Source organism: Octopus bimaculoides, chromosome 1 (assembly GCF_046866305.1).
Source record: "Octopus bimaculoides isolate indiv1 chromosome 1, ASM4686630v1, whole genome shotgun sequence".
Classification (NCBI taxonomy): Eukaryota; Metazoa; Mollusca; class Cephalopoda; order Octopoda; family Octopodidae; genus Octopus; species Octopus bimaculoides.
Genome location: NC_142928.1, coordinates 128,448,725 through 128,473,811, shown reverse-complemented (window position 1 = coordinate 128,473,811; position 25,087 = coordinate 128,448,725). Strand labels below are relative to the sequence as shown.

Sequence of the window (25,087 nt, the reverse complement as noted above, 5' to 3'; positions counted from 1 at the left end):
GGTGATCTCCAAAACAGATTATCAATTGTTGGATCTATCCGACATGCCATAGCAGCTTTTCATAATAACTCCATGCTTGCAGAATTTGTTGTAAGGCAGAATTTGTTGAAATTTTCTATGATTTGATGCCCTTCTTGTCAGTGCATAAAATGATAGTGAATGGTAGTGAAATACTGGTCATTCAATACAGAAGATCAGTGAGAACTGGAAAGAAGTAAGATTAGCATGCTGCACTAGATATGAAAGCACAGTGAACTAACAAAAGGGGAATTCCTTGTTCCGAGCAAAGAGAGAAAACTGGTGTCTATAGAGGATGGTGGTTTGGTTAAGTGCCAAGTGAGGCATGTGAAAGCAAATTATGACCAAGGAAGAACATGAGAAGAAGTAGTGAAGGTTAATCTCAAGAACTTCATGAAGGTGATGACAAAGGACTGCCACAAGTGATAAAGTGCTGTTCTGGAAAAGATCCATCAAATTCATGCAATAATGGGGAAAATAAACATAAATAGTGATGATAAAGAAATATGAGAACAATATTAATTATATTATCACAACATTTCTTTTTCACAACCATCACAGCATAAAATTGTCCTCATGATTGTGTGTTCATAAGGTGTATGATCTAAACATTTTGGAGTAGGAACTAAAAAGAGACGTATGAACATGCAATGCACATGTGCGCACTGAATTCGTAAAATGGAAGAGATGAATAAAAATGTAATTTGTATGTCAAACTAAAACAGAAAAGAATAAAACTGCAATGTCAAACAAGTTATAGGATGGTTGCATGCCACGTCTGACACCACTGACACCACTAACACACAGCTTTGCTGTAAGTTTGTTTGAAACATGACCTACTGAAGAAACCAAAGATAACTTACATCATCCTTGAGAGAAGACACAAGTCTTTTGAGATCATCAAATGCCTTCATCAGTTTTAATATAGCAGACTTTTCATTAGGATCCTATTTGAATAAAAAAAAAGATTGTCTTAGCTTAATTAGCAATAAGTAAGGATTATTCATGAATTCACGCTTAATACTATGTCAGCTTTAAAAATGTAGTGTAGCTATCAAACCCCTTAGTAAAGCAATGATCTAAGAGATTGCTTTATATTTGGGAAATTTCTTCAGCCTGAAACATTCACTCGACAGACTCAATATTAGTTATACAAAAAAAAAAGGGTGGGGGACACTGGCCAGGCTATGTACCTTTCTCTACTGGAGGTATAGGGAAAATCTCATGAGCTTAATGTTTTAGAAGATACAAATATGTGCCAGTGAGCATTGTATTGAATTAAAGACCAGAAACCATTGTAGTATTGTTAGAAAAGACAAAGAAAGAGACACGGCTTAACAATAAACTAGTGTCTGAAGCCTGTTAGGAACTGAAAGGCTTGGTTATCAGTTAAAAGATTTGGTTTTGTTATGATATGGTATGGTATGTTAGTGTATGAACACATGGGCTAAATGCACTGATATCAAATTAACTTTTAAATGTACAAAATATTAGCTTCTGTTTAAATCTTACAGTCAGTGATTTGTATGGAACAAAAAGAAGACCTTACATAATCTATTTGTAATTCAGGGCAAATACAGTTAAGTTCTGTAACAATCCATTTTGAAGAAATGCAATTTTTATGAACATTCTGGAAAAAAAAAAAGAAAATTAATCTTGAATATAACATTACTGTGAAATTTTTAAAAAGGAGTAAAATATCTAACTTTTTTTTACACAAGAATTTTTAATAAAAATAGTGTATAGCTATGAAAACAAGACTTTCAAAATGAACAGAATATTTCTTATTAATCAAAACAGTTCCATTTCAAAACAAAAAAGACTGACATTTAAAAAAAAGCCCATTTCATTGTTGATTATAGAAGCACTAACCATTATTCTCAGTCCTTTCTTCCTAAAGCAATGACCATCTCTTGTCTGCTTCTCCTACAGCTATCAACAAGCAACTATTTAAGAGAAACAACACTGCCAAAACTGCATCATCAAAACTATGCTTCACTTCAAAATCAGAACATACTTCTATTCTGATCAATTTCTGAATCTCTACAAAGTGACAGATGTTAAACTTCTTACTACACACTATCTCCCAACCAATAAAAAAATAAAAGACCATTACACTGCACATTACAGCTGGTGGTTCATGAATATACAGTGCCTTCTCTATCTCATCTACAATTATTACAGTAACATCTGCTCTTCTGAAGAAGTAAGCTGTGTATATCATTTCCACCCAATCCTTTCCATGCACTTGCCTTTCCAATGGTCAACCCTCTTTCGTGGTATCCTATCCTCAAATCATACTCTAAGCACTTTATCTGACTAATTCCTGAAAATGCAGCCATTCTTCTGAAATACTTTTTCTGCTCACATCTCAATGGATATTAACATACAAGTAATTCAAGTTGAACAACAATTGCATCAGCCTCCTCAATCTTGAGAGACACTCTAAATATAAAACATCCTTCCAACTAATTAGCAAAAGGAAAAAAAACAAAAAAACAAAAACAAAATAAAAAAACTCCAACCGTAGGTTTGAATTTTGGTCAAGTCAATTTACAATATGTTTGGCCTAATTTACAGAGCTGCAGTTTGTCTCAAAACATTATATAATTCAAATATACAGCTTTTATGTCAAAATACTATTCAGCTTCATATGCAAGACAGTGAATCAGCCTCTACATGGTTACTTAGTCTGCTAGAAGTAGTAGCCAATTCTCAATTCACACTAGCATCTTAAATAAGAGAAGGATACATTAGATAATATGCTTCATATTCAAGCCAATGATGCAGCTTTTACATGGTTACTTGATCTGCTAGGAATGACAATTGGATAATGTACTCCCTAATATGTTAAAGGATGGGTAAGCCTATAAACTAAGCAGACCTTGATCACAAGTCTGCTTGATAAGGTCTAACTAGGAAGTGGCTGAATAACAATGTTCAAACATCTCATTTCAGTACCCATGAAATGTAAATCAATGCATCAGATAAGAGTTAAACAAGTATATATTAGCAACAGAGGCAGTATTAATGAGGTAATGTTTATCCACACTTAAACATGGATGTTCTTATTAGAACAATCTTTACTGTGGTAGTTGCCACGAGAGAATCTCTCATACTAACGTTTTGGTGCACACTTGTTTATATCAAGAGTGCATTTTGGCACTAAAAAGCCAATATGAGAGTTTTTCTCATGGCAACTACTGCTGTAAAGATTGTTCTAATAAGAACATCCATGTTCTTATTAGGGGATAAATATTAAACATAAATGATCTAGATTTAATAAAGGCTAAAACATATACAAAACCTTACTTTTGAAGGATTATGTTCTGGACTTATAGGTGAAACATCGAGGCTAAAATAATCACTAAGAGTTGGAACTCTCTTAGCATCAGCATCTTGACTAAAAAAGAAAAAAAAAAGGACATTAATAACAAAAATTTTTTTATTCATTTGACAGGATATGGTGAACCCCAAGTTTGTGTCGAGCTCCATTCTCAGCTTTAGTACGGTTTCTATGGATGGATGCCCTTCCTCATGTCAACCACTTTACAGTGTGCACTGTGCTTTTTTTCATGCTAGCAGCATCAGTAGGTCACCAAGTAATTTGCAAGATAAGGAAAAAACAGGAGAAAGGAATACAATTTAGTTTGCAGCTTCCTGTTATGTATATACCAATTCATGTGGAGGTAACTTTACTTACTACACCCTTTCATTGGTTTTTAATCTATAGATTTTGAAAGTTCCAACCAAATGAACTCTGTATTTCCTATAGTCAGCAGAAGAATAGCTGTGTTGGATGGTAAGCAAGGGGGCAGTTCACTCAAGGCAACACTTATGGGGATGGCATTTTTTGGGTCTACTGTATAAGCCTATATAGGCTGCGGGGTGGGAACAATCAAAGACTGTCACAGGCAGCACACTCTAGCTTCACCACTGACAACTAGCCCCACACATAAAAAAAAATAAATGTTCAAATTACCCATATGAAAATGCAGTGATCAGGTTATCAACTGAAGACCTCTTCAGGATTTCCTCTTCACTCTTGGTTTGTATTTCAGCTGTTTGTGTAGCAGATTGATTAAAGTTGGTATGTTGTTCTTGAGTCTTGACAGGAACTATATAACTTGCATCAGAAAATTCTCTATGCGTAGAAGTTTCAGAAACAGCACAATTAAATTGGTTATCAAGTTGAAATAATTGGAAGGAGTCGGCCATTTCATCATGTACAGTTTTATTACCATTGCACTGAAAATAATATATACATATTAGGATTATTTTTTTTAATTATATAACGCAATCATTGCTTACAGGCTGCTAAAGGGCCAATAATTAACACAATTTATTATAGAGAGTAACAAGTGAGTGGATAACTCAAAGCAGAACAAATATCACAAGAAACTTCATTCAAAGAGCAACAGCTTTGCAGTTGCTTCACCAATGGTTACATCCCTCAATACTATATCCCATTCAGAGAGGGACAATTTAGATACTAGAGGGTTAATATATTGAACCAGCTAAAAGGCAACATCAAAATTTGGAGACAAAACTAAATATTACAATGTAATTAGCTTACCTCTGTTTTCTAGATAAATTTCAATCCCATTATTAGGCAATAATTTAGTGATTCAAGTGATTCAGTTAGACAAGATTAACACCTGGATCTGTGAAAATTTTAATATCAAAACAAAAAAGGTCAAGAAACTCCTCTTTACTTACTTCATCATTTTTAGTTTCTGTTCTAGTGTGCTCCAAGAGTTTGTGGAAGCTTTCTTTCATTTCAGAAACTGATGAATTCAAATTTTCTGGATAAAGCTGAACAATAGTGGTGTTAACATTAGAGTTTGTAATAATAAGGCCAGGTACAGGTGTGGACATGGTAATATCTTTTGTTTGATTGCTGAACGGCATCCATTCATTAAATGTTTGGTGATTTATTAAACTATAGCGAGTAGAAGCTGTTGGATTATCTTGCTTGACATATTTTGTAAATGTACAGAATCCGAAATCAGGATTGCTCACATTCCAGTCTATGGATTTCTTTGTGTCAAACTGTGATTCATATTCATTATGGGAAGTATTCACTGGATACTTTTCCAAATTGTTTGGTGTTTTAAAAGTCATTGATTCTTGACTACAGTTTGCCATTGTCTCCTCTTTGCTTTGAAACAAAGGAGTGGTGAAACACAAACTGTATTGATGACCAATATTACAATCTGAATTACTCGTAAAATCAATGCCGTTCAATTTAGATGAAAGACTTTGACATATCTTTGATTCAAATTGTTGCACCATGGATTTCACTTTATCTTTTACATCGGTGACAGATTCTTCAGGAGATTCGTTATCTGTTGGTGACTGCATTATTTTCTTGGTGCTTGAAGTGTTAACACTTTTATTCAGCTTATAAATAACAAAAAGTAAAATAAAAATAGAAAGTTAAAAAATAACAAGAGCAAAATGAATCAACAAACTGAAACAGTACTCATTTAATATATGCTTCGCAAATACATAGCCTTATTATTGATTTCTAGCAGTGGCACAAAACCATACATTTCGGGAAGGAAGTAAAGTAATTTAATTGACATTAGTACATAAGCATTATTTTAACATCATCTTTCACAGCTGTGGTTCTCAACCTTATGTAGCTCAGTGTGCTCTTTCACTGAATCATATTTACAAACACCCTTTCCTCATGCTTAGCATAGAAAAGGTAAGATATTTTAATCAAACAGAAGCTAATTTTCTTGTAGTCTGCCATCTTGCATGTTCTCCTTTTAAGATATTTCTATAGACTAGTACATCCCGACTTAACATTTTTCAGAAAATTACTAAAAGGCAAAGGCTTGTACTGGAATTTGGTGTTTCATAAATTCTGTTCATTCATTATTTTAATCCCTAGGAAGTTTTTTTTTTCTTTCTGAAGCATATTTTATTTTGCTTGTAAACAGGTGAGTGTTAGTGACAGTAAGAGCATCCAGGTACAGAAAATTTGTCTCAAATTGTCTGGCCCATACAAGCATGGAAAAATGGATGTTGAAACAATAAGAAAAATCACAACTCCTCTGAGCATCCAACGTCTCCCACATCCACCTTATGAACTCTCAAAATTAAGAACCACTGCTTTAGAGGGATCTGAACTAAAAACAAAGGATATGCAAACACAAGGTATTTGTATTAGTAGTAGTATTTTGTGCTTATACCAGATCTTATTTCTTGAGTCCTCAAAACAAGGAATTGTGAATCTGATTGTTGTTTATTAGACAGCAAATTTTGAAAGACTAATTATTGTCAGCTGAATTTGTCAAAAAATGACAGTTGAGCTGTAAACACTTGTGTTTGATTGAAGACATTTAATCCAACACACTACAATTTTTGCCACTCTACTGCCCTTAATCTTTGTTTATTACAGATATTCACAGGTTATCAAGCAGATAGTATGTCAGACTACCAACTGCAGTCTCAGTTCATGTCTTGGCTTGTATAGAACCTTGCTGTTGGTAACTATATCTCAAAGTCAGTTCACATACCTATAAAGAGGTACCACAATGTATTGAAGTAATTACTAAGTAACAAGGCAGCATCTATGCAATACCAATTTGCTAAAAATAACAGAGTCCAAATCTCCATTAAAAATAGAAAAGATACACTGGATAATGTACAGGAGGGTCATGGTTAGACTGCTTTAACATAGGTTTGCCTGATCAGGTCCAATCAAACACTTAATTGTATCAATGACTTTCATTTGTTTGCAGTGTTGAGTTCAAGGTTACTCATAAAGAGAGGTCCTTCATGACTGGTTTATCCTAATCTACATTAGATGCAATGCATTATGGGACTCCTCCCAGTACTCGAGTAAAAAAAAAAAAGGATTACACAAAGCTAAAATTTATGACTGATGAAAGAACCCCCCCCCCCACACACACTTAATTCCTAGCTCCATATACATTGTAGATTAAGGCACAGACATAGTAAGAAGTTTGATTTCCAACCACATAGTTTCCAGTTAAGTCCCACTGTGTGTATACCTTGGGCAAGAATCTTCTACTATAGCCTTGGCCTAACTAAAGCCTTTGGTAGATGGCAACTGCGTGCGTGCGTGTGTATGATAAACCACAAGTGATAACAAAAGAGACAGACCTCATATCGGAAACAGAACTATTATTGAATGATACAAGCATAGAGACTTGCATTTTGGACTTGAAGTTTCTGAATCAACAATTCAATGATCATTACAAGTCATCAGCTATTGTAAGTCCAGTGTACATGGTACTATTGATTATGGAAACACTATGCATGTGTGGGGGTATGCATTTTGTCATCTCAACATCATGAAATAGTTGTGTCATTATCATACAAGCAGTCTCTGGTGACAATTTTCCATGGAAGCATGTCTGGTCATAGAGAAACATTACTTTGTGTGGAAACAGGTGATGGCTGGTGACAGGAAGGGCATCCAGCCATAGAAAATTTGCCTTAAATTCTGTCTGACCCATACAAGTATGGAACACTAGATGTTAAAATACATAATGATGAGTAGCTTCTAAATTAATGACTCATTTGAAAAAGCTATCTCAAATATGATTTCTATAAGTGATAATTCCAAATTGTTTAAATAAAGTAAAACGAGTACCTTCCAAGAAAGGTTTGAAGTCCTTCTCTGTTAGGAGGCACAAGCACTTACACACACACACACACACACACACACACACTCGGCAGTAACTTTCACCTACCAAATTCAATTACAAAGCTTTGGTTGGCCTGGGGCTATAGCAGAAGACACTTGGCCAAGGTGCCATGCAGTGGGACCGAACCAGAAACAATGTAGCTGGAAAGCAAGCTTCTTAACCACACAGCCATGCCTGTGCCTGTCAATAAAAATATAAATGATGTATAGCTGAATCACCATTGTTTTGACATTCTTCAATGATTGCATGAATCAGAAGGGATTTGTTGAAGCAGATATTCTATGCCAGGGTGCCTTTCTTATTGCCAACCCTCATCTATTTTCAGGAAAGGTAATACTACTTACAAATACTGCACAATATCATAAGATGTCTATCTCTGTCTGTCTGTCTGTCTGTCTCTCTCTCACACACACACACAACAGAATTGAGATCCAAGGTGCTACATAGAAAATGCTGGTGTAAGTGCTGATGCCATGTAAAAAGCACCCAGTACACTGGAGTGGTTGACATTAGGAAGGACATCCAGCTATAGAACAAAGCCAAAACAGACTATGGAACCTAGTGTGGCCCCTGACCTTGCCAGCTTCTGTCATGCTGCCCAACCCATGCCAACATGGAAAACTAACATTAAATGCTGCCGTGTGTATGTACACACACACACATCTACATATGCATGTATACCAATATCCAGATGCATGCATATATACCATGGTCTTCTTTCAGTTGCCATTTACCAAATCCACTCACAGGGCTTTGATATGTACAAGGCTATAGTAGAAAACACTTGCTTAAAATGTCATGCAGCAGGACTGAACCTGAAATCATATAGTTGGGGGGCAAACTTCTCAACAATACACCCATGTCTGTAAAAGTCAGTTTAGCACTTTCCTGCTTCCGATAATGAGCAGTCACTAAATATACACAATTTCTAACATAAATACAAGATCAGAACTTTTGTATGTAGATAGGAGTAATAAAATCAACTTTGCACTGGATTGGTATTTCATTTTATCAGTCTTGGAAGAAAGAAAAGCAAAGTTAACCTAGGCAGAGTTTGAACTTAGAATGTACAGGGTAGGAACAAATAGTCTAATCATTCTGCTAATCCATCGCCCTCTCATTAACACACACATTAAAGTACTTTTGTTAAATTTTGTGTCATGATCAGAAAATACATTTTCTACATTACTCAGATGAATAGCAATGTCTAGTGATATATTTTTGTAATACTTGTCATGGAGGGAATGTAAACCTCTATGATCCTTTATTTTACAAGGTTTTTGAAACTGGTGGAGAGAAAGGAAGTTATCGAACCCTTTTGATACCAACCCATCTGAAACTACCCGTAATTCTATGATATACTGTTTTAAAATTATCTAAAACTAAACCATCCATCAGAACTTCATGTTAATTTATGCTCCAAACACCACCTTAATAATGACAAAGTGATTTTAGTAAATTTATTTTCAAAATTTATTGAAACTAAGGCAATGTAATGTAACAGAAATATGGTAACAAAAGGGTTAAATAGTTGCAATAGAGTGAATTCTGCTAAAGGCACCCAAGGATTGACAATGGTGTTAAACCAGACAACAGATTAAATGTCACCTAATGTAATGAAAAAAAAAAAAAAAAGATTGTAAACTTTAATCTTAAAGTAAGAAAATATTACCTTTTCTCTTTGACGGATCATCTCACGTACTGACTGAATGCTATTTTCAAATGAGGAATGGCCTTCATTTGTAGGAGTCAATGAATTGTGGAGATCAGTGTAAGTTTTGTAACTAAATGAAGCATCTTCATCATGAAGACTCATCCTAAAAAGAACATTAGAGATAAATTTGGTATTAATATGCAGAGTATGGTCACCAGTGAAATAAAGAGTGTACTTATGATGATCTTTCTGATATACTTCAATTCCTATTGTGGCTATTTCATTTAAACACTTAAAACAGTGGTTCTCAACTGGGGTCCATATAAGATTGTTAAAATTTATGTGCAATAGTTTATACTTTTACAATACACAAAATATTAAAATTTTTTTTATACAATTTCTAATAGTATTTCATTATAAAAATACAGTAGGATTTATTTATACTGAATGGCTATGGAAGTCCAGTAGAATAAAATAGGAATCAAAGGGGTCCATTGGCAAAAAAATGGTTGAGAAACATGGTCTTAAAATAACCTGACATTATGCTCACTGAAAAAATAAAAAACAAAAATAAACACTTAAAATATATTGTCAAATGCCATGCAGAGTGAGACCTTCTAGGCAAACCTCCAACTCGAGTATAATATTCATTCCATCAACCACTCTACATTGTGGGATTCTTTCCTCAGATGCAAACCTTCATCCCAATTTGATGGGAAAGTGCAGTAAGTAATCTGGGAACAAAAGACACTAAAGGTCTCAAAAACAGCCAGTGCAAGAAAGAATCTGTTTATCAATGAACTGCATGTAGCCATCTTCTGATACTCTGAACTGCAAGCAGCTCCCAGGTTTCTGGCTGAAGTGACAAGGTTAGCACAGGAGAATGTGTCAACATGTGGCAGCCCAGACAAGTGACTTTCTTCACTGAATGGGGAAAAGAGTTAACCCATCTGGACACCTACCACTGCTATGGTCAATTCCAACAGACTAGTTGCATCTGGAAACCAGTAGTATTGAGGCTCCTTTTAGTAATATCATTTAGTCAGAGAATGGTGAGGGGAACCCACTGCATTGTGGTGATGAAGTATGTGCAGTCCAAACTGATTGACAGTAACTCAACTTTTATGTAGCAATGTAGCTCTCACACAGAGACCAAGGCACAGAGTAAATCTATACATGTACACTCATAGTCGAAAAGAGTGCTAGTTACTGAAAGGAGTAACACATTGAGCCAAAAACCAGTTCGGCTGTGAGGTAGTCTGGGGGCAGGTGGGACAGTACTGGTTGTAAGATAGCAGAATTCTCAACTGATATTGTTCCAGTCACTTGATTGGCTGCTTCCTGGGAGGCAGTAAAGGCATTGTTAACCTATCTCATACTCACAGTCCACATTAGGCTTAGATGTATTAGAGAACTTTAGGCAGTGCAGGATAAATGGACCAGTAATGCTGAGTTAGATAAATGGTGGCCAAGACAGCCAAACCAAGTTTCATTTGCTGCTAGTGGCAGGTAAATTCCATACACAAATGATGGCATCCAGATGTTCTTTTTGTATGAACTGTGCAGCAAAAAGGAAAACAGAAAGTGGGTATTTTGGGAGAGTAAAAGTAATTCTTCAACAGAAAGAAGTGTTGAACAAGAGTCAATCAGGAGTAATCTGTTGGTCATACTTGCCAGTACTAATTATAAGCAGCCAATGGTTATATTTATATCACATGTATGAGAAAGCATCAAATAGTCTGCCTTAACTGCAGAACTAAAACAATCTATTTGAGATATTTATATTTTCATTGAGAAAGACAGAGACTAGTGTGGTTTATCTGCTGCAGTCTACATATAGGTACGATTTTATACAAGAAGGGAAATAAGGTAAAGGACCATGAGGTATATGGAAAGTGAAATTCAGCCTAGGTATAGAACTGAATTTGCTGCTGCTACTTCAACATTTACAATTCACAAAGCTTGCAATTAGTCTATTTGTATGAGCATTTAGAGAGATATTAAACCTAAATTAGTTACAGCAACAGTGTGACAGTGAATAATATAGAGAGGTTGACCACAGGTTTTAAAGTTAGCAAAAGTTATCTAACAGCTTGCTATGGATTATTAAGAACAGTTATGACGAGCTTATTTCACTAGCATCTGGGCAGTATTGATCAAAAAGACCATAGCTCCACAACCACAAGTCAAATTAGTACAGCAGCAACGAAGCAGTTATTAAAGTTGATTTGACTAGTTAATAAGAAACATGTTTACTTGTTTGCAAAAAAATGTATTGATCTGGACCTTTGTTTGCATTTTGCGTCTGGATTTTCTTAGGGGGAAAAAATCTATTATTTATTAGTCAAGAATGTAGGAAAATATATACTTTGAACAGTTTCTTAGTTGACCTAAATACTAATTAATTAAACAAATGGTATCAACAGAAGGGGTAGCGTGTGCACGAACTGGTTTTCTGAAAGCAAGCAAAATGAAATAACTAAAGCCGAGAATCAAAACAATATCACCAGACTATGGTGCCCGTAACTATGTGGAGCTATGTTCATCGGTTTTAACTATTGATTTCTCAAATATAACAAAACCACACATTCAAGAGGAGAAATGAACAAAACTGATGTACGTGCCCTCTTCAAAGTCTATTAACCAAAGAACTGATGTGTACATACAAACTCACATAGAAGGGTGTCTTTTGATGTTGAATAAAGATATGTTTTAAAAAATAGGAAGATAGGGCGTTTATGTCCTTTATAGTATTTGTATTATATATGAAGTGTTTTCAGTTAGAAGTGGTAACTAGAGGCATTTACCACTTAATTGACTTTTGCTTAATAAAACAACTTCACACTTAAGTTTAGAGACATTATCAAACACATACTTAATGCATGTGCTTTGCTCGTTCATATTTGAATTTAAGTTTATAGGGTTAGTTATTTAACCGCAGGTCAGCCTTAGCAGTCCTATGATCAAAGGCGTTGAAGCTGTAACCAATGTCATTCTTTTATGGTGTAAAGAGGACGGCACCATATGACACGACCTTAAAAGGAACAATTGTAGGGCATCATATAAAGATGTTTGACTTACTTTTAGTAAAGTTGAGCAACTAATGTTCTGGCTTTATTTTTGACTTGACCTTGTTTCATATTTCAGTAATAAAGAAAAGAAACAAAAAAAAAAAATTACTTTTATTCTCTGCATACTGCTGACTATAGTTTAAAGAAATCCTGAAAGGAATTAGATCATTATTGCCAGGAATGTAATGGGCAGATTTAAGACCCTCAACGGCCAGAGAAAAGTTCAAAAGGTCAGCTCATTCTCATTAATCTGTAAGCGCAGAGAAGAAAATAAAAGACTTTAAATTTTAAAATGCTGATTTTTCTGCGACTAAAAATTCAAGGCAGTGCCCCAGAATGGTTGCAGTCTAATAAGTAAAAATGAAAAAAATTCTGGCATTGATACATTCGGCTAAAAATTCAAAGTGGTGCTCTAGCATGGCCGCAGTCTAATAACTGCAGCAACAAATAAAAATAATAAAAAATTCTGGCATCGATACATTTGACTAATAATCAAGGTGGTGCCCCAGCATAACCGCAGTCTAATAACTGCAACAAGGGAAAGACTTCCTCCCGTCCCCCACCCCATTTTCTTGCAATTAAAACAAATTTTTTTTCCAAAAACCCCCGTTTTCGGAAACGGAGATTCCAGAAAATTGCCAAAAATCAGCAATTTTGAAATATCGCCCCCACCCCATTTTCTTCATTTTTCACCCTAACTGTAACCCTAAAACCCTAACTACATAAGTTTTTTTGAAATTTGTTTCCAGAATCATAATCTCCGTATTTTTTCGCATATTTTGAAAAAAGAAAAAAAAAAAGAAAAAAAAAAGTCTGAAAAAAGTTTAAAATGAAGAAATTTGTGGGGAGGGGTAATTTCAAAATGCCGATTTTTGCCAATTTTTTTTGCAGATTCGTATTCTCTGTAGCTGAAAAACGGGAGTTTGTGTAGAAAATTTTTTTTTTAAAGGGGAGTTTTTTTGGAGTGGGTGGGGTACAAAAGGAAGTCTTGCTGCAACAAGTAAAAAAAATTCTAGCGTTAATATGTTCAACTAAAAAGTCAAGGCGGTGCTCCATCATGGCCACAGTCTAATGACTGAAACAAGTAAAAGGTGAAAAAAACAATAACCGAAAAATATAACTGGGGTTTTTGTACACTTTCACACTATTGGGCTTTTGTCGGCAAGACTTCCTTTTGTACGCCCCACCAAAAAAAAAAAAAACCCTTTTTTTCTTTATTTTTTTTTTCTACACAAACCCTCGTTTTCGGCTACAGAGAATACGAATCTGCAAAAAATTGGCAAAAATCGGCATTTTGAAATTAATAAATGAAAGGTATACCTATACAAGTGTCCCCTTCCTCATTAACTGTTTTCCCATAACTTAGGACAAAATGGATATTTTCTAATGAAATTTTCTAAAAATACCTTTCAGATGTTATAGAATAACTATGAAATTTCAACTCAGAATAGTGAGGTGACACAAATTTCACATCCAACCACAAATATCGGAATGTAATTAAAAAAAGAAAAAGGACGTATAAACGTGCATACTGTCACACATCACATATCTACAAAGTAAAACAAAATTTTGAAACGGAATTCCAATTTTTCCTCAAGAATTCAAATCGAAGTCAGGACCTCAAACTCTAACACGTCGCTAAAAAAAATCAGTTATCTAGAAAATCCTGCTATCACTATATTCAAAGCGAGATTTGACAAATATATCCCAAAATAATTTATGATTTACCTGAAGTTGACAATCACGCAAAACTCAAAAGAAAAATCTAAAAATTTAAAAGGGATTGACAAAGACCAAGCCTTAGAAGATTCTAATAAAAATTAGAAATGCTAAAGAAATAAATTTCTATAAACATTCACAGCAAATTGATTTTCACTGGAAATCAAAAGTAGCTCGCAAACTTCCTTGATTGAGAACACTTATCTCTCGTTCTACGTACCCAGAACTCAGATTTAATATTAAATTAGAAACAAATTCAGCCGAGATTCACTTTGCTTTTCATTCTTTTGGGGTTGATGAAATTAGTACCAATTGAGTACTGGGGTCGATGTAATTGGCTTACACCCTCACCTGAAATTCCTGGCCTTGTGCCAAAATTTGAAACCAATATGAAATAAAAAAACGACAGAATTGTTAGCGTGTCGGGCAATATGCTAAGCGGCATTTCTAACTCAATACGTTCAAATCCTGTTGAGACAAACTTTGCTCTCATCCTTCGGGGTCGATAAGATAGGAATACCACTCAGGCAGCAGTAATCGACTTTCTTTCTTTCCTCAAAATTGCTGGCCTTGTGCCAACGTTTGAAACAATATTAGAGACAGAGTTGCTGCAAATGATGGCAACCAGATTTAATGATTTGTACTAAATTCCACATAGGCCAACATCGTTTTTCATTCTTTTGTAGTCGATAAAATCATTCAAGATATTATTTTCCTGGAAATAAATAGCTTCGGTACGACTGGAAGAATTATTTGTAATGTGTATGAAACGCAATGGCTTAGAAAAAGTATTGCATACTCAGCTTGTAATGGTAGAGAAGAGCGAAAGTTTGATCATAACGTTACTTCGCCGAGAACATGCTTCGTTGCCATCGTTCAATATTTTAAGAGAATGCCTGGTTACCAGATTATTGCTGTGAAAATGGGACAAAAAGAGAAATATAAAGAACCTGGTCGTTAAGCCTTATGGAGATGCTTGGACGAGGTTAAGCACTTGAAGACAATAGTGACTTTGAAGTTACTCTTGTTTTCTATTAACGTTGCTTAAACGAAAGCATAAAACTTCCTTTAGAAACGAGTTCATAAGAGCCTGTGGATGGTCACTCCACCTGCTAGAAACAGTCAAATCTTCCTCAAATACATTGTATTTAAAAATAAAAGCAATAGACAATGTAGTCCTAGATACTCAGAAAAAAGACTGGATTGTTAAATGTGGAATGCCTTTGATCATAGGTCCATTCAGAGATGTCCTGGAGGTCAATAAACTATGGATGAGTACACAGTATTATATATTTTCCTGTAAATCAAGATTAATGTTCTTCAGGTCATGCAATAAAAAAAATACTTAGGCGGACGTAAAGAATGTGGACCGCATCTCCTTTGTTTTTTTTTACAGAATTCCCCATTTTCGAGTACGGAGATTCTGCAAAAAATTTTTTTATCCCCCCCCCCAATTCAATTTTTTCACTTTTTTTTAGAAATTCTTTTTTACGAAATACGTAGAAAAATACGGAGGAGATTACTCCGTATTTTGCAAATTTCTGAAAAATGTGAAAATTGAAGAATTTGGGAGGAGGGGGGAAATTAATATTTTAAAATGCTGTTTTTTTTTTTTTGAAGAATCAGAATCTCCGCTAGATAGTTATAGGGGAGTCTTTTAACCAGACATTATTTTTAAAAGGAAGAGCATGTTGTAAATATGCTCCAGCATGATCGCAGCCACTTGGCTGAAACCCATAAATAAATAAATTGTTTTAACTGTTAATGTGTTTCTACAAGGACATAAAAAGGTAGGGGTTAAAACAGTGTTATAGGGTAACTATGAAATTTGAACTCAGAATAGCTCTATGATTCCCAATTTCAACCAAATTTCACATCAATCCACAAATATCTTTCTGGCAGTGGGAAGTTAGACGTAGCCCCAAATGCTTTTCACGAATTAGTTTTGTCACCGAATTAGTTTTGAGAGTCGTTAACTAGGCTCACAATTTTACTCATTGTCACACGGCTTTCATTACAAGTACTATTTTAGATTCAAATAGTAAGAACATTCTTCTAGCATTCACTGATTTTGGCTAATGAATTTTTAAAATTTTTTTATAAGAATACGTACAAAGTATAAATTTTATTTCTGTGACTATCTTGTGTATATTTTTGGTCAGTTGAATCACCAGAAATTTGATCTTTTTAAAAGGAAATTCTTAACTGAAAACCAGCAAATTTTAATGAATTATTTTTCTACAAGGAATAAAAATTAGTTAATTTTATAGATGAATGATACAAACTTTTTGGGTGATAATATGGAGAAATTATTTTAGAACACTGGTGTGAGGAGAGGGAGGCTGGTTCGTAGTTCTCTATTAAATGTTCAACTTCCTTAAACTTTAAAATGGAATACAATTTTGGTGGGGGCTAATGCAGTTTCGTACCTCTCCTTGAAAAATGTATTGTTTTGAAAATATTTTTTTCGAATTTCCATGTTTTAGATGTCGGAGATTATGAATATGCGGGAAAAAAAAAAATTAGATTTCACCTCCACCCCGAATTTGAAATATTGTAGCGAATTGACGAACATACGCAAATCGAAATTAAATATAGAGAAGTGAAAAAGATTTGCGTTTTACTTATTTGCCTTGATCGTTAATCTTTTTCAGCCATTTATTTATTTGTCCGTGTATCTATTTATACCTATCCGTTTATATCTTTCTCTTTATACACATAACTATATACTTATTGAATTTAAAATTTTGAAAACGTGGTTTCTTGCATATTCAGAATCTGTCATCGAAAACATAGGAACCCGCTGAAAAAAAAAAAGTCGGAAATGTCTGAGTGACTGTGCGTGAAGTCCGCCGGAGAGGCGAACTGAAAGTTGAAAATTTTAAAATTTGGGAGGTTGAGGTGGGCATTTTAAATTTGGAAAAAGTTTAAGATTTTTGTTTTTTGTGCATATTCGTAATCTCTGACATCTAAAAAACGTAGGAATCCGACAAAATATCTTTTAAAAAATGCATTTTTCAAGATGTACGAAACTGTATTAGCCCCAATTTTTTTTTTACCAATAGACAATAAGAAAACAACATAAATGGAAAAAAAAGTCAATTTTTTTAGCGCCCCCTTCGTTAACGTAACAATGGTTTTCCTACCTGTATTGCTATTGTCTCGAATAGGTCTATAAAATTTCTAAGAATAATAATGAATAATTAGTTTTATGTTAACGTGTGGTAGATATATTTACTGATAAAAGTGCGGTTAAATATCATCCTTCATACATATATGTTACATTAATTGATTACTCTTTATTAGTCTTGTGACAAATTCTTTAAATGCACGTGCAACACATGACTATTGGGGAATGGTCGATGTTTTCAGAAGGAGAATAGAAAGCAGCCGGTAAGAAAAGGAAAAGGAAGAAGTCAGGTAAAACACATAATCCCACCCCTCCCCCTACAAACGCTGAACCTACTCGCTCCCCTCAGACACAAGCATTTCAACTTCCCCACCGGAAGTGGAAAAATCAGTAGACACGAATGAAATTTGATAATGAAGAAGGGTGGCATTGCTGCTTGTTATTAAATGAGGAGCCATAAGAAAAAAAATCAAACATTTTAAAAGTGGACTTGAAATGTGGATATCGAAAAAATTACCATGGATTACGTACATCTATTGAATCAGTACGGTGTCGAGCGCGCAGTCGCGCGTCCGCGCTAGCTAGTCCTGAGTGGTCGATCCTAGCCCTGACTCTGTCCCTAACCCTAACCCTATCCCTAACCCGCGTGTGCAATGAATACGTGTTTAGGGTTAGGGTTAGGGACAGGGTCAGGGCTAGGATCAACCACTCACGACTAGCTAGCGCGGACGCGCGACTAGTAGTACCCAAGTTCGATGTCTTGGCAGGAACCAAATATAAAAAAATGAAAAAAAAAAAGTATAAATGAAGTGACTGAGAGAGAACTTCATTCCATTTCTCATTTTTCATCCATTATAACATACGTTTCTGAAATTTTGTTTCTTTTTTCGTTTTCCTGTCTGTTATATGTCTATGTAATGTCCCCTCTCCGTTAGCCCCTTGTGGGCAATAAAGAAACAGCGTAATTAAAAATCAAGGGGTCGTTTCTACTGCAAAAATTTGGTGAGTTAAAGTTATTATTTACTGGCGTTATATTGTTGTTTAAAATTAGTTGTTTAAGACAAGACTTCCTTTTGTACCCACCCAAAACACCCCCTTTTTTTAAATTTAATTTTTTTTTTTCTACACGAACCCCCGTTTTCAGCTACGGAGAATACGAATCTGCAAAAAAATTGGCAAAAATCGGCATTTTGAAATTAACCCCACCCCCACCCACCCACACACACACACTTCAATTCTTCATGCAGGAAAATACGGAGATTATGATTCTGAAAAAAAAATTCTAAAAATTTTTCTACTTATGGTTAGGGTTACGGAAAGAAGTGAAAAATGAAAAAATTGCTACAGAGGGAACTCTGCTAAAAGCAACTAAGACTTGTGATGGTATTAAAAAAAAGACAAGTAAAAAGGCCATAGCATTTTATTATGGCATCCACACCAGAGAGAGAGAGAGAGAGAGAGAGAGTCCTATTGATCTGATAGTGATCATTTGCAATTCAAAATAATCAAGACCTTTATGTTATGTTGCCTTTGTCGAGGTTGTAGAAGCCATGTCACTTTTGAAATTGTTCTTGAATCAATGATTGCAAATTTGCAAAACTATCAGGAGACTAGATACTCAGTAAGAGTGACTGATTTAGGAGTTGTAAATGACAGTAAAATGGAATGAGGAGGGATATGGAGAGATTAGAAGAATAGATATAAAAAAAGAACTGGTTGAAAGGAAAGAAAATTTGGAGTAAGATTGAGGTTTAGTGGACTAAGGAATGGTTAATATTGTGAGTACTTTTGACAAGCTTAAAAATACAAAGCATTTAGGATATATAGCTAATAATGGGAAATTCTTGAATGTGTATTGTAAAAGGGAACTTTTGAGTTGGGAGTCAGTCATAAAATTTTGAGGTTCTATGCACTGTCTATACCTACAATTCAATGGTATCTCTATTTCAATGTTAAACATTTTCAGAATTGTTGTATACTCCAGTGGATACAACCATGTCATGTTTACAGAAGACATGTCCCACAAGTAGTTTTTTTTCTCCCATCCAAGGTTTTTTTTTCTAATCCAATATTCTATATGTTATTTATAGTTTGATACCTTTGGGGTCCACTGTAAAATATACTTCATTTCATGTCACTTGAAGTTTCTATATTCTTATATAAATAGCTTACAATTCTCATTGGTAAAAACAGTTTCTAAAGTGGATGGAGAAAATTTGAAATTTTGCTTTGGTATAATGGTTAGCACATCTGTCCTGTAAATGTGGGTTTGCCTTCAATTTGTTTTTCCTCCAAAGAGTTTTTTAAGCTAATGTTTTACATACTAATATTTATAGATTTATCTACTTTGGGTTCCATTCATCATCATAAATGTCTGTCTTCTATGTTGGCATGGTTTGACAGGAGCTGGCCAGATAGGAAACTGCACCAAACATCTGTCTGTTTTGGCATGGTTTTTATGGTTGGATGCCTTTCCTAACACCAACCACCTAGCAGAGTGGACACAGTGCTTTTTATGCTGCATGAGTACAGGCTCGGTCAGTTTTGGCATGGCTTTTACAGCAGGATGCCCTTCAAAACACCAACCACTTTAGAGTTGTAATTTACTCTATATATCAAATAAAACAGAATTCAAGGAGGCTGATAGTGGTTAGCATCAACAAAACTTATAGTGTATGGAAAAAGCAACAAAAGGTGTACAGTGTAAGCCGTGTTTCCTATCAACTGCAGCCAGTTTCTCAAATGTATAGAATGTAAAACTCTTCATTCCTCTCCTGTCAACTTTATCCTGAAGAAAGATTTTATCTGAAATATTAGATGTCCACTCCTCGTGGTAATTTTCACTGCATTTTTTCTGTTGCTTTTCCTACAAAATATGCTTTATATCGTCTATTTTCATATTGAAATTGATAAAATTCCTTGTAGTGTTTGAAAGATCTACTCCATCAAGGCCTAAACTGTTTGCTATCACAGGCTTTAACAGAACTAATTATGTTACCTAAACAATTAATATTACCTATTATCTGAAAAAGTCACAAGCAAGAGATAACAACAGAACTCTACATGGTTGATCAGCTGACTAAAATAACATCCAAATATCCCTCAAATTGCACCCTAACACCTTAATAAAGGAAGAACAAATGTAGTCCTAGATACAGTCTGGAATAAAGATGGGATAGTCACAGCTAATAGCTAGTATAACTGGTATCTTAGTATAAAACTTCCAGATCAGGGCTGACCTTGGACTGAACAGCACGTCGTTTATCTTCAATCCATTGCTAATTATGCTGATATCTTCACCAGAAGTTCTATTCTCCTATTAGTCTCTCGCTACATTTTGGTGTGCACCTATATAGTGTATGACCATTCAACTGAATTGATTGAATCATTAACAGTGTTTTATTAGCTAGCAGTGCTAGATTCAAATGGTTATACAAAGACATGTTAGGAAATTACACACACTAACATTTATTAATGGAATAGTAGAATCCCAAAACATTGCTGATGATCTGCTTTACATTTCAGTACAAAAGTTTTTACAAGAACTTGTGAATTTTATATAATTTTAATTAACCCCAATCTAATAGATCTGTAATTAAAGTCCTTCTTGCTCTGATTATCACATCTTTTCATTTCATACCATATCTAATATAACCTATTTTTTTTTTTTTAAGATTGTTGGATGTGATTTGGTTGTTTTGAGCAGGTTGCATGCTATTTTCCCATTGTTTTGATAGGCCTATCTTTTAAGGGAAGGTAAATGAAATAGTAAGGCATTAGCAGCAAGAACATTTAACTGTTAAATCCACCAGTCTTAGAGGACCTGCAAGAGCCAGTCATGCAACCTCTTCCAGAACAAGCCAATAAAATAAATAAATAGACTAGTTTGAGCTGACAAGTTAAAATTGTGCCTTTGTTTTCTCTTTGCTAAGTCAAACTAAATGATTTTACTTTACAATTTAATTAATGTATGGAGTTTGTATTCCACTTGTACTAACTTTGCCCTTAATCTTTGTAGTAATTGCGGTATAGGCCCAGGTCAGCCTTGATTGAGCAGACCTATGATTAAAGGCATTTCAGCTATGAGCATCTTATCCTTTATGAGGCTCTTAAACAAAGGACACATACAGATAAAATATACAAAGAATATGCTTTCCCACTCAACAACTCTCTCTCCTTTCTTGTACTTGCTCTTTTTCCTACCTTTTCACCACCATTGTACACTCATCCAGCAATCAGTCAGTTGTCACATACACATGTACAGGTGGTAAACTGTAATACAGCTGTGCAGTATGGACTTACACGGTATAATTGACACAAATTTATATAGTTTTCATCACAACTTCGGCTTGAATATGTAGTTAATTTTTAATGTAAGAATACTAAATCCAGATATTTTCTGACCTTGGAAAATTTAACATCAAATTAATATTATAACCTGGTTAAGACATTAAACTACATCTAGTAGTGAGGCTCCAGTTATGGGGAGTATGGAGTCGCCCCATTATCATTACTTCAGGTCTGTCTGACTCAGGACAGTAGTACCTGTCAGTCCCATCTATGGATTAAATACACTTTTGTAAGGGTAGATTGAGCTTGTAAGCTGTGGTGAAAGCAATTAATCTAGGAGAAGGAAAACTCCAAGATCAATACCTTCTTCCAACATGCTCTAAGCCAGCACAGAAGAGTATAGCAGATGGAACTAATGTAATGTACAATAACATAGGTTCATACTATAGCAACAACTGTCTCCTGTTAGTGTGCATTCTGCCACAGGCAGAGATAGCAGGAATTGAAATGTTACTTGATGATTTTCAATTGCTACTGTTAATAGAATTATAGCGCAATTCAAAAGCCAAGGCAAAAAATCAACAAATTCTCGTCCTGGCTGGAAAACGAAGCCTTCTGACATTGCAAAACAGCTAGAAGTTAGTCCAAGAATGTGTGTTACATATCTGCAAAAGCTTGGGTATTATGGATGAGCAGCTAGAAGAAAACCTCTCCTTCAACCAATTAATATCATGAAAAGAAAGAAATGGGCTAAGGAGATGTCAGAAAAATTCAGTTCATTTTGGGATAGTGATTTTCTCAGATGAATCCAGATTTGCACTATTTTCAGACAGTGGACATGTTTGGATCTGGAGGCTTCCCAATTAAGAATTTGATTTAAAACGACTCCAACCAACTGTGAAACATGGTAGTATCTCTGTAATGGTATGGGGAGCTGTCACCTGCAATGGTTGTTCTGAGCTGATAGAATGTGTTGGAACCATAAACTCTGAAAAATACATCAAAATACTTAAGCAAGGACTACTTCCAATGTATTCACATGATAACATAACGAAAAATGAGTTTTTATTCATGGAAGATGGAGCTCCATGCCACACAGCGAAAAGGAATCAACAATGGCTGACTGAAAATGGGATAAAAAAGCTTCCTTGGCCAAACCAATCTCCTGACATGAACCCAATTGAAAATCTTTGGAGCATACTAGATAGAGCTGTACGAAAAACTCTACAGAAATCTAAATCTAAAGATGAATTGTTTCGATTGTTGCGGGAAAAGTGGGCAGAAATTCCACAAGTGACAATCACAAAGCATCAGTTCAATGCGAAAAAGAGTTTCTGAACTAAAAACTGCAAAGGGAATGTCAACTAAATACTAAAGTATGTAGTCCTACCTATCGATTACATTTCAATTGTTTGCTTTGCGTATTGAATAAAAGATTTTGAAAATTAAAGGTGTCTATTTACTTCCTGCATATGTGTGTGTGTGTATAAATATATATATATAATGGGCTTCTTTCAGTTTCTGTCTACCATATCCACTCACAAGGCTTTGGTTGGCTTGAAACTATAGTAGAAGACACTTGCCCAAGGTGCCACACAGAACTGAACCCAGAACCATGTGACCCAGGCATAGCTGTGTGCTAAGCTTCTTATCACACAGCCATGCCTGCACCTATGGTTGCAAATCAATAATAAATCAAAACTCAAGAAATGTAAATGAGGTGTTACTCTACTTGAGCTTACAGCAAGTTCATCTTCAAACACAACATCATTAGAAGATGAGAAAAGTAAAACTAAGACAATATGAAGACCCTTTTATTGCTTACAATTCTAATTGGACTGACGATATGATTGAATCAAGATCATCTACTGAATGTAGAAAGGTTTTAAATCTAATTGAATTAAAGCAGTATTTAGGGAATTTTTAAAATTCCAAGTGAAAAAATTTTAAAGGAAAGTACATCTATCCTCATTCGTCGTGGGTGTTTGGTTCCAAAAGAAAAAATACTGTTTCATGAATCTATGATAAATAAATAATAGAACATATGGCAAAAATAGGTTTCATTCTGAGACACCAAGTTGTCTTGAGCATTGTGGATGATCACCAGAGCATACTTTTGCAGTTCAAGAATTTTTGACTACTTGCAGGCCAATGTTGTCATAGATCAATTTTTGAGAAGCATAACCTGCTACACAATTGAGTGTTTGTTATCCTGGATTAGTGATGAATAAATTAGTGATAAGTGAGGATATATTATCATCATCCTTTAACATCTGTTTTCCATGCTGACTTGGGTTGGATGGTTTGATTAGAGCTGCACAAGGTTCCAGTTTGATTTGGTTTGGTTTCTGCTGCTGGATGTCCTTCCTAATGCCAACCACTTTACAGTGGTGTATATATGGTACCGAAAGAAAAGCTACATTTTGATCAATATATATAAAAAGAAAATGCTTTACTAGCTTCACAATTCATTAGTTGTTGGAAAAGCATTTGCAATTTCAGAAACCTAAAAAACAAACAAAAAACCTGTGCTAAAAGAGTTGATGAAATGCATAGTGAATTGAATATCTTCAAATATATTGGTAACAAATGACTTTCTAATGACACAATTTCAAGGCATATTTATGAAGTGTCAAATTTTTGCAAAACTGAGCTAAGACAGGTTAAAACCAGTTCAATATTCTTCAAATGGATGAATCAAAGGACATTGCTAGTTTAGCAATTTACCTTATGCTTGTATGTTATAGTTATGAAAGTAATATTGAAGAAGATTTAGTAACCTGGTAGCTTTTGCAGAGTCATGCTACAGGGGGTAAAAAATGAAATTTTGTGGAGAATTTGTTCATGTATTTGCACTGATTGAGAGGGATCTATGATGAGGAGGATTTCTGGTTCTGTTGCAAAAATAAAAAAGAATCTGAATATAAAAGTATCTGCTGATGTCTTCATTGCCAAGTTTTAACAGTGAGGCTGTAAAATTGATTCAGTTTTATTAAATCAAGATCACTAGTTGCAACAACCTTCAGTTTATTCTATGAAAATGTTGGAAGACTGCAAGCAGCTTTATTACAAGATGCTAAAGATATTGCTTACCATGCATAAAAAAAAAATTTTGGTATGGGTTTCCAAACCACAAGAAATAATTAGGGTATTTCCAATTGAAATTCCTTTTGAAGTTTTAGCCAAAACTACAACTGTTTTTTTTTACTTTGACTACTAAGCAAAATTTCTGAAAGCTATTTTTAACTGTTATTTTCTTAATTATATTTCACAGAATAAAAGTTTTTTCTGCAGTCCATAATACAAAGATATAAATGGTGTTGTCACTGTCTTAATCAACCAGTCAATATCTATGATTAGTAAGGGATCCTATATGTGGTCACTTGAAATGTTAGAAATAAAAACCAGATCTCTCAAATAATGTCCTGTCTCAACTCTTAAAGTACTACATGTAACTATAACAGTCACTGAGTTCTGGACCATACACAAGTGATTCAAATTGCAGATAAGGGCCAAA

General features: G+C 34.6%; 1 protein-coding gene across 6 annotated transcripts in view; it reads right to left on the bottom strand.

The window, feature by feature from the left end:
• The window catches only part of LOC106882196 (uncharacterized), a 30,739-nt gene extending 13,287 nt beyond the window's left edge, over positions 1-17,452 (bottom strand). For 2 of the 6 annotated variants that reach the window (XR_001410962.3, XM_089357853.1), the window contains exons 1-7: positions 17,297-17,452; positions 9,379-9,523; positions 4,738-5,421; positions 4,001-4,266; positions 3,331-3,421; positions 1,568-1,648; positions 882-965 (exon numbers count right to left, since the gene is read on the bottom strand). Coding sequence is in view for 1 of the 6 variants with exons in the window: in XM_089357853.1 (XP_089213979.1) it covers positions 882-965; positions 1,568-1,648; positions 3,331-3,421; positions 4,001-4,266; positions 4,738-5,421; positions 9,379-9,522 (1,350 nt within the window). In the remaining 5 variants the exon portion in view is untranslated. Of the gene's footprint in view, positions 1-881; positions 966-1,567; positions 1,649-3,330; positions 3,422-4,000; positions 4,267-4,737; positions 5,422-9,378; positions 9,524-12,441; positions 12,491-14,949; positions 15,065-17,296 lie in introns of all 6 variants that reach the window. The other 4 variants (XR_016243200.1, XR_008264767.2, XR_016243202.1 and 1 more) reach the window with 4 other exon arrangements.
• Between the last annotated feature and the right edge of the window lie 7,635 nt (positions 17,453-25,087).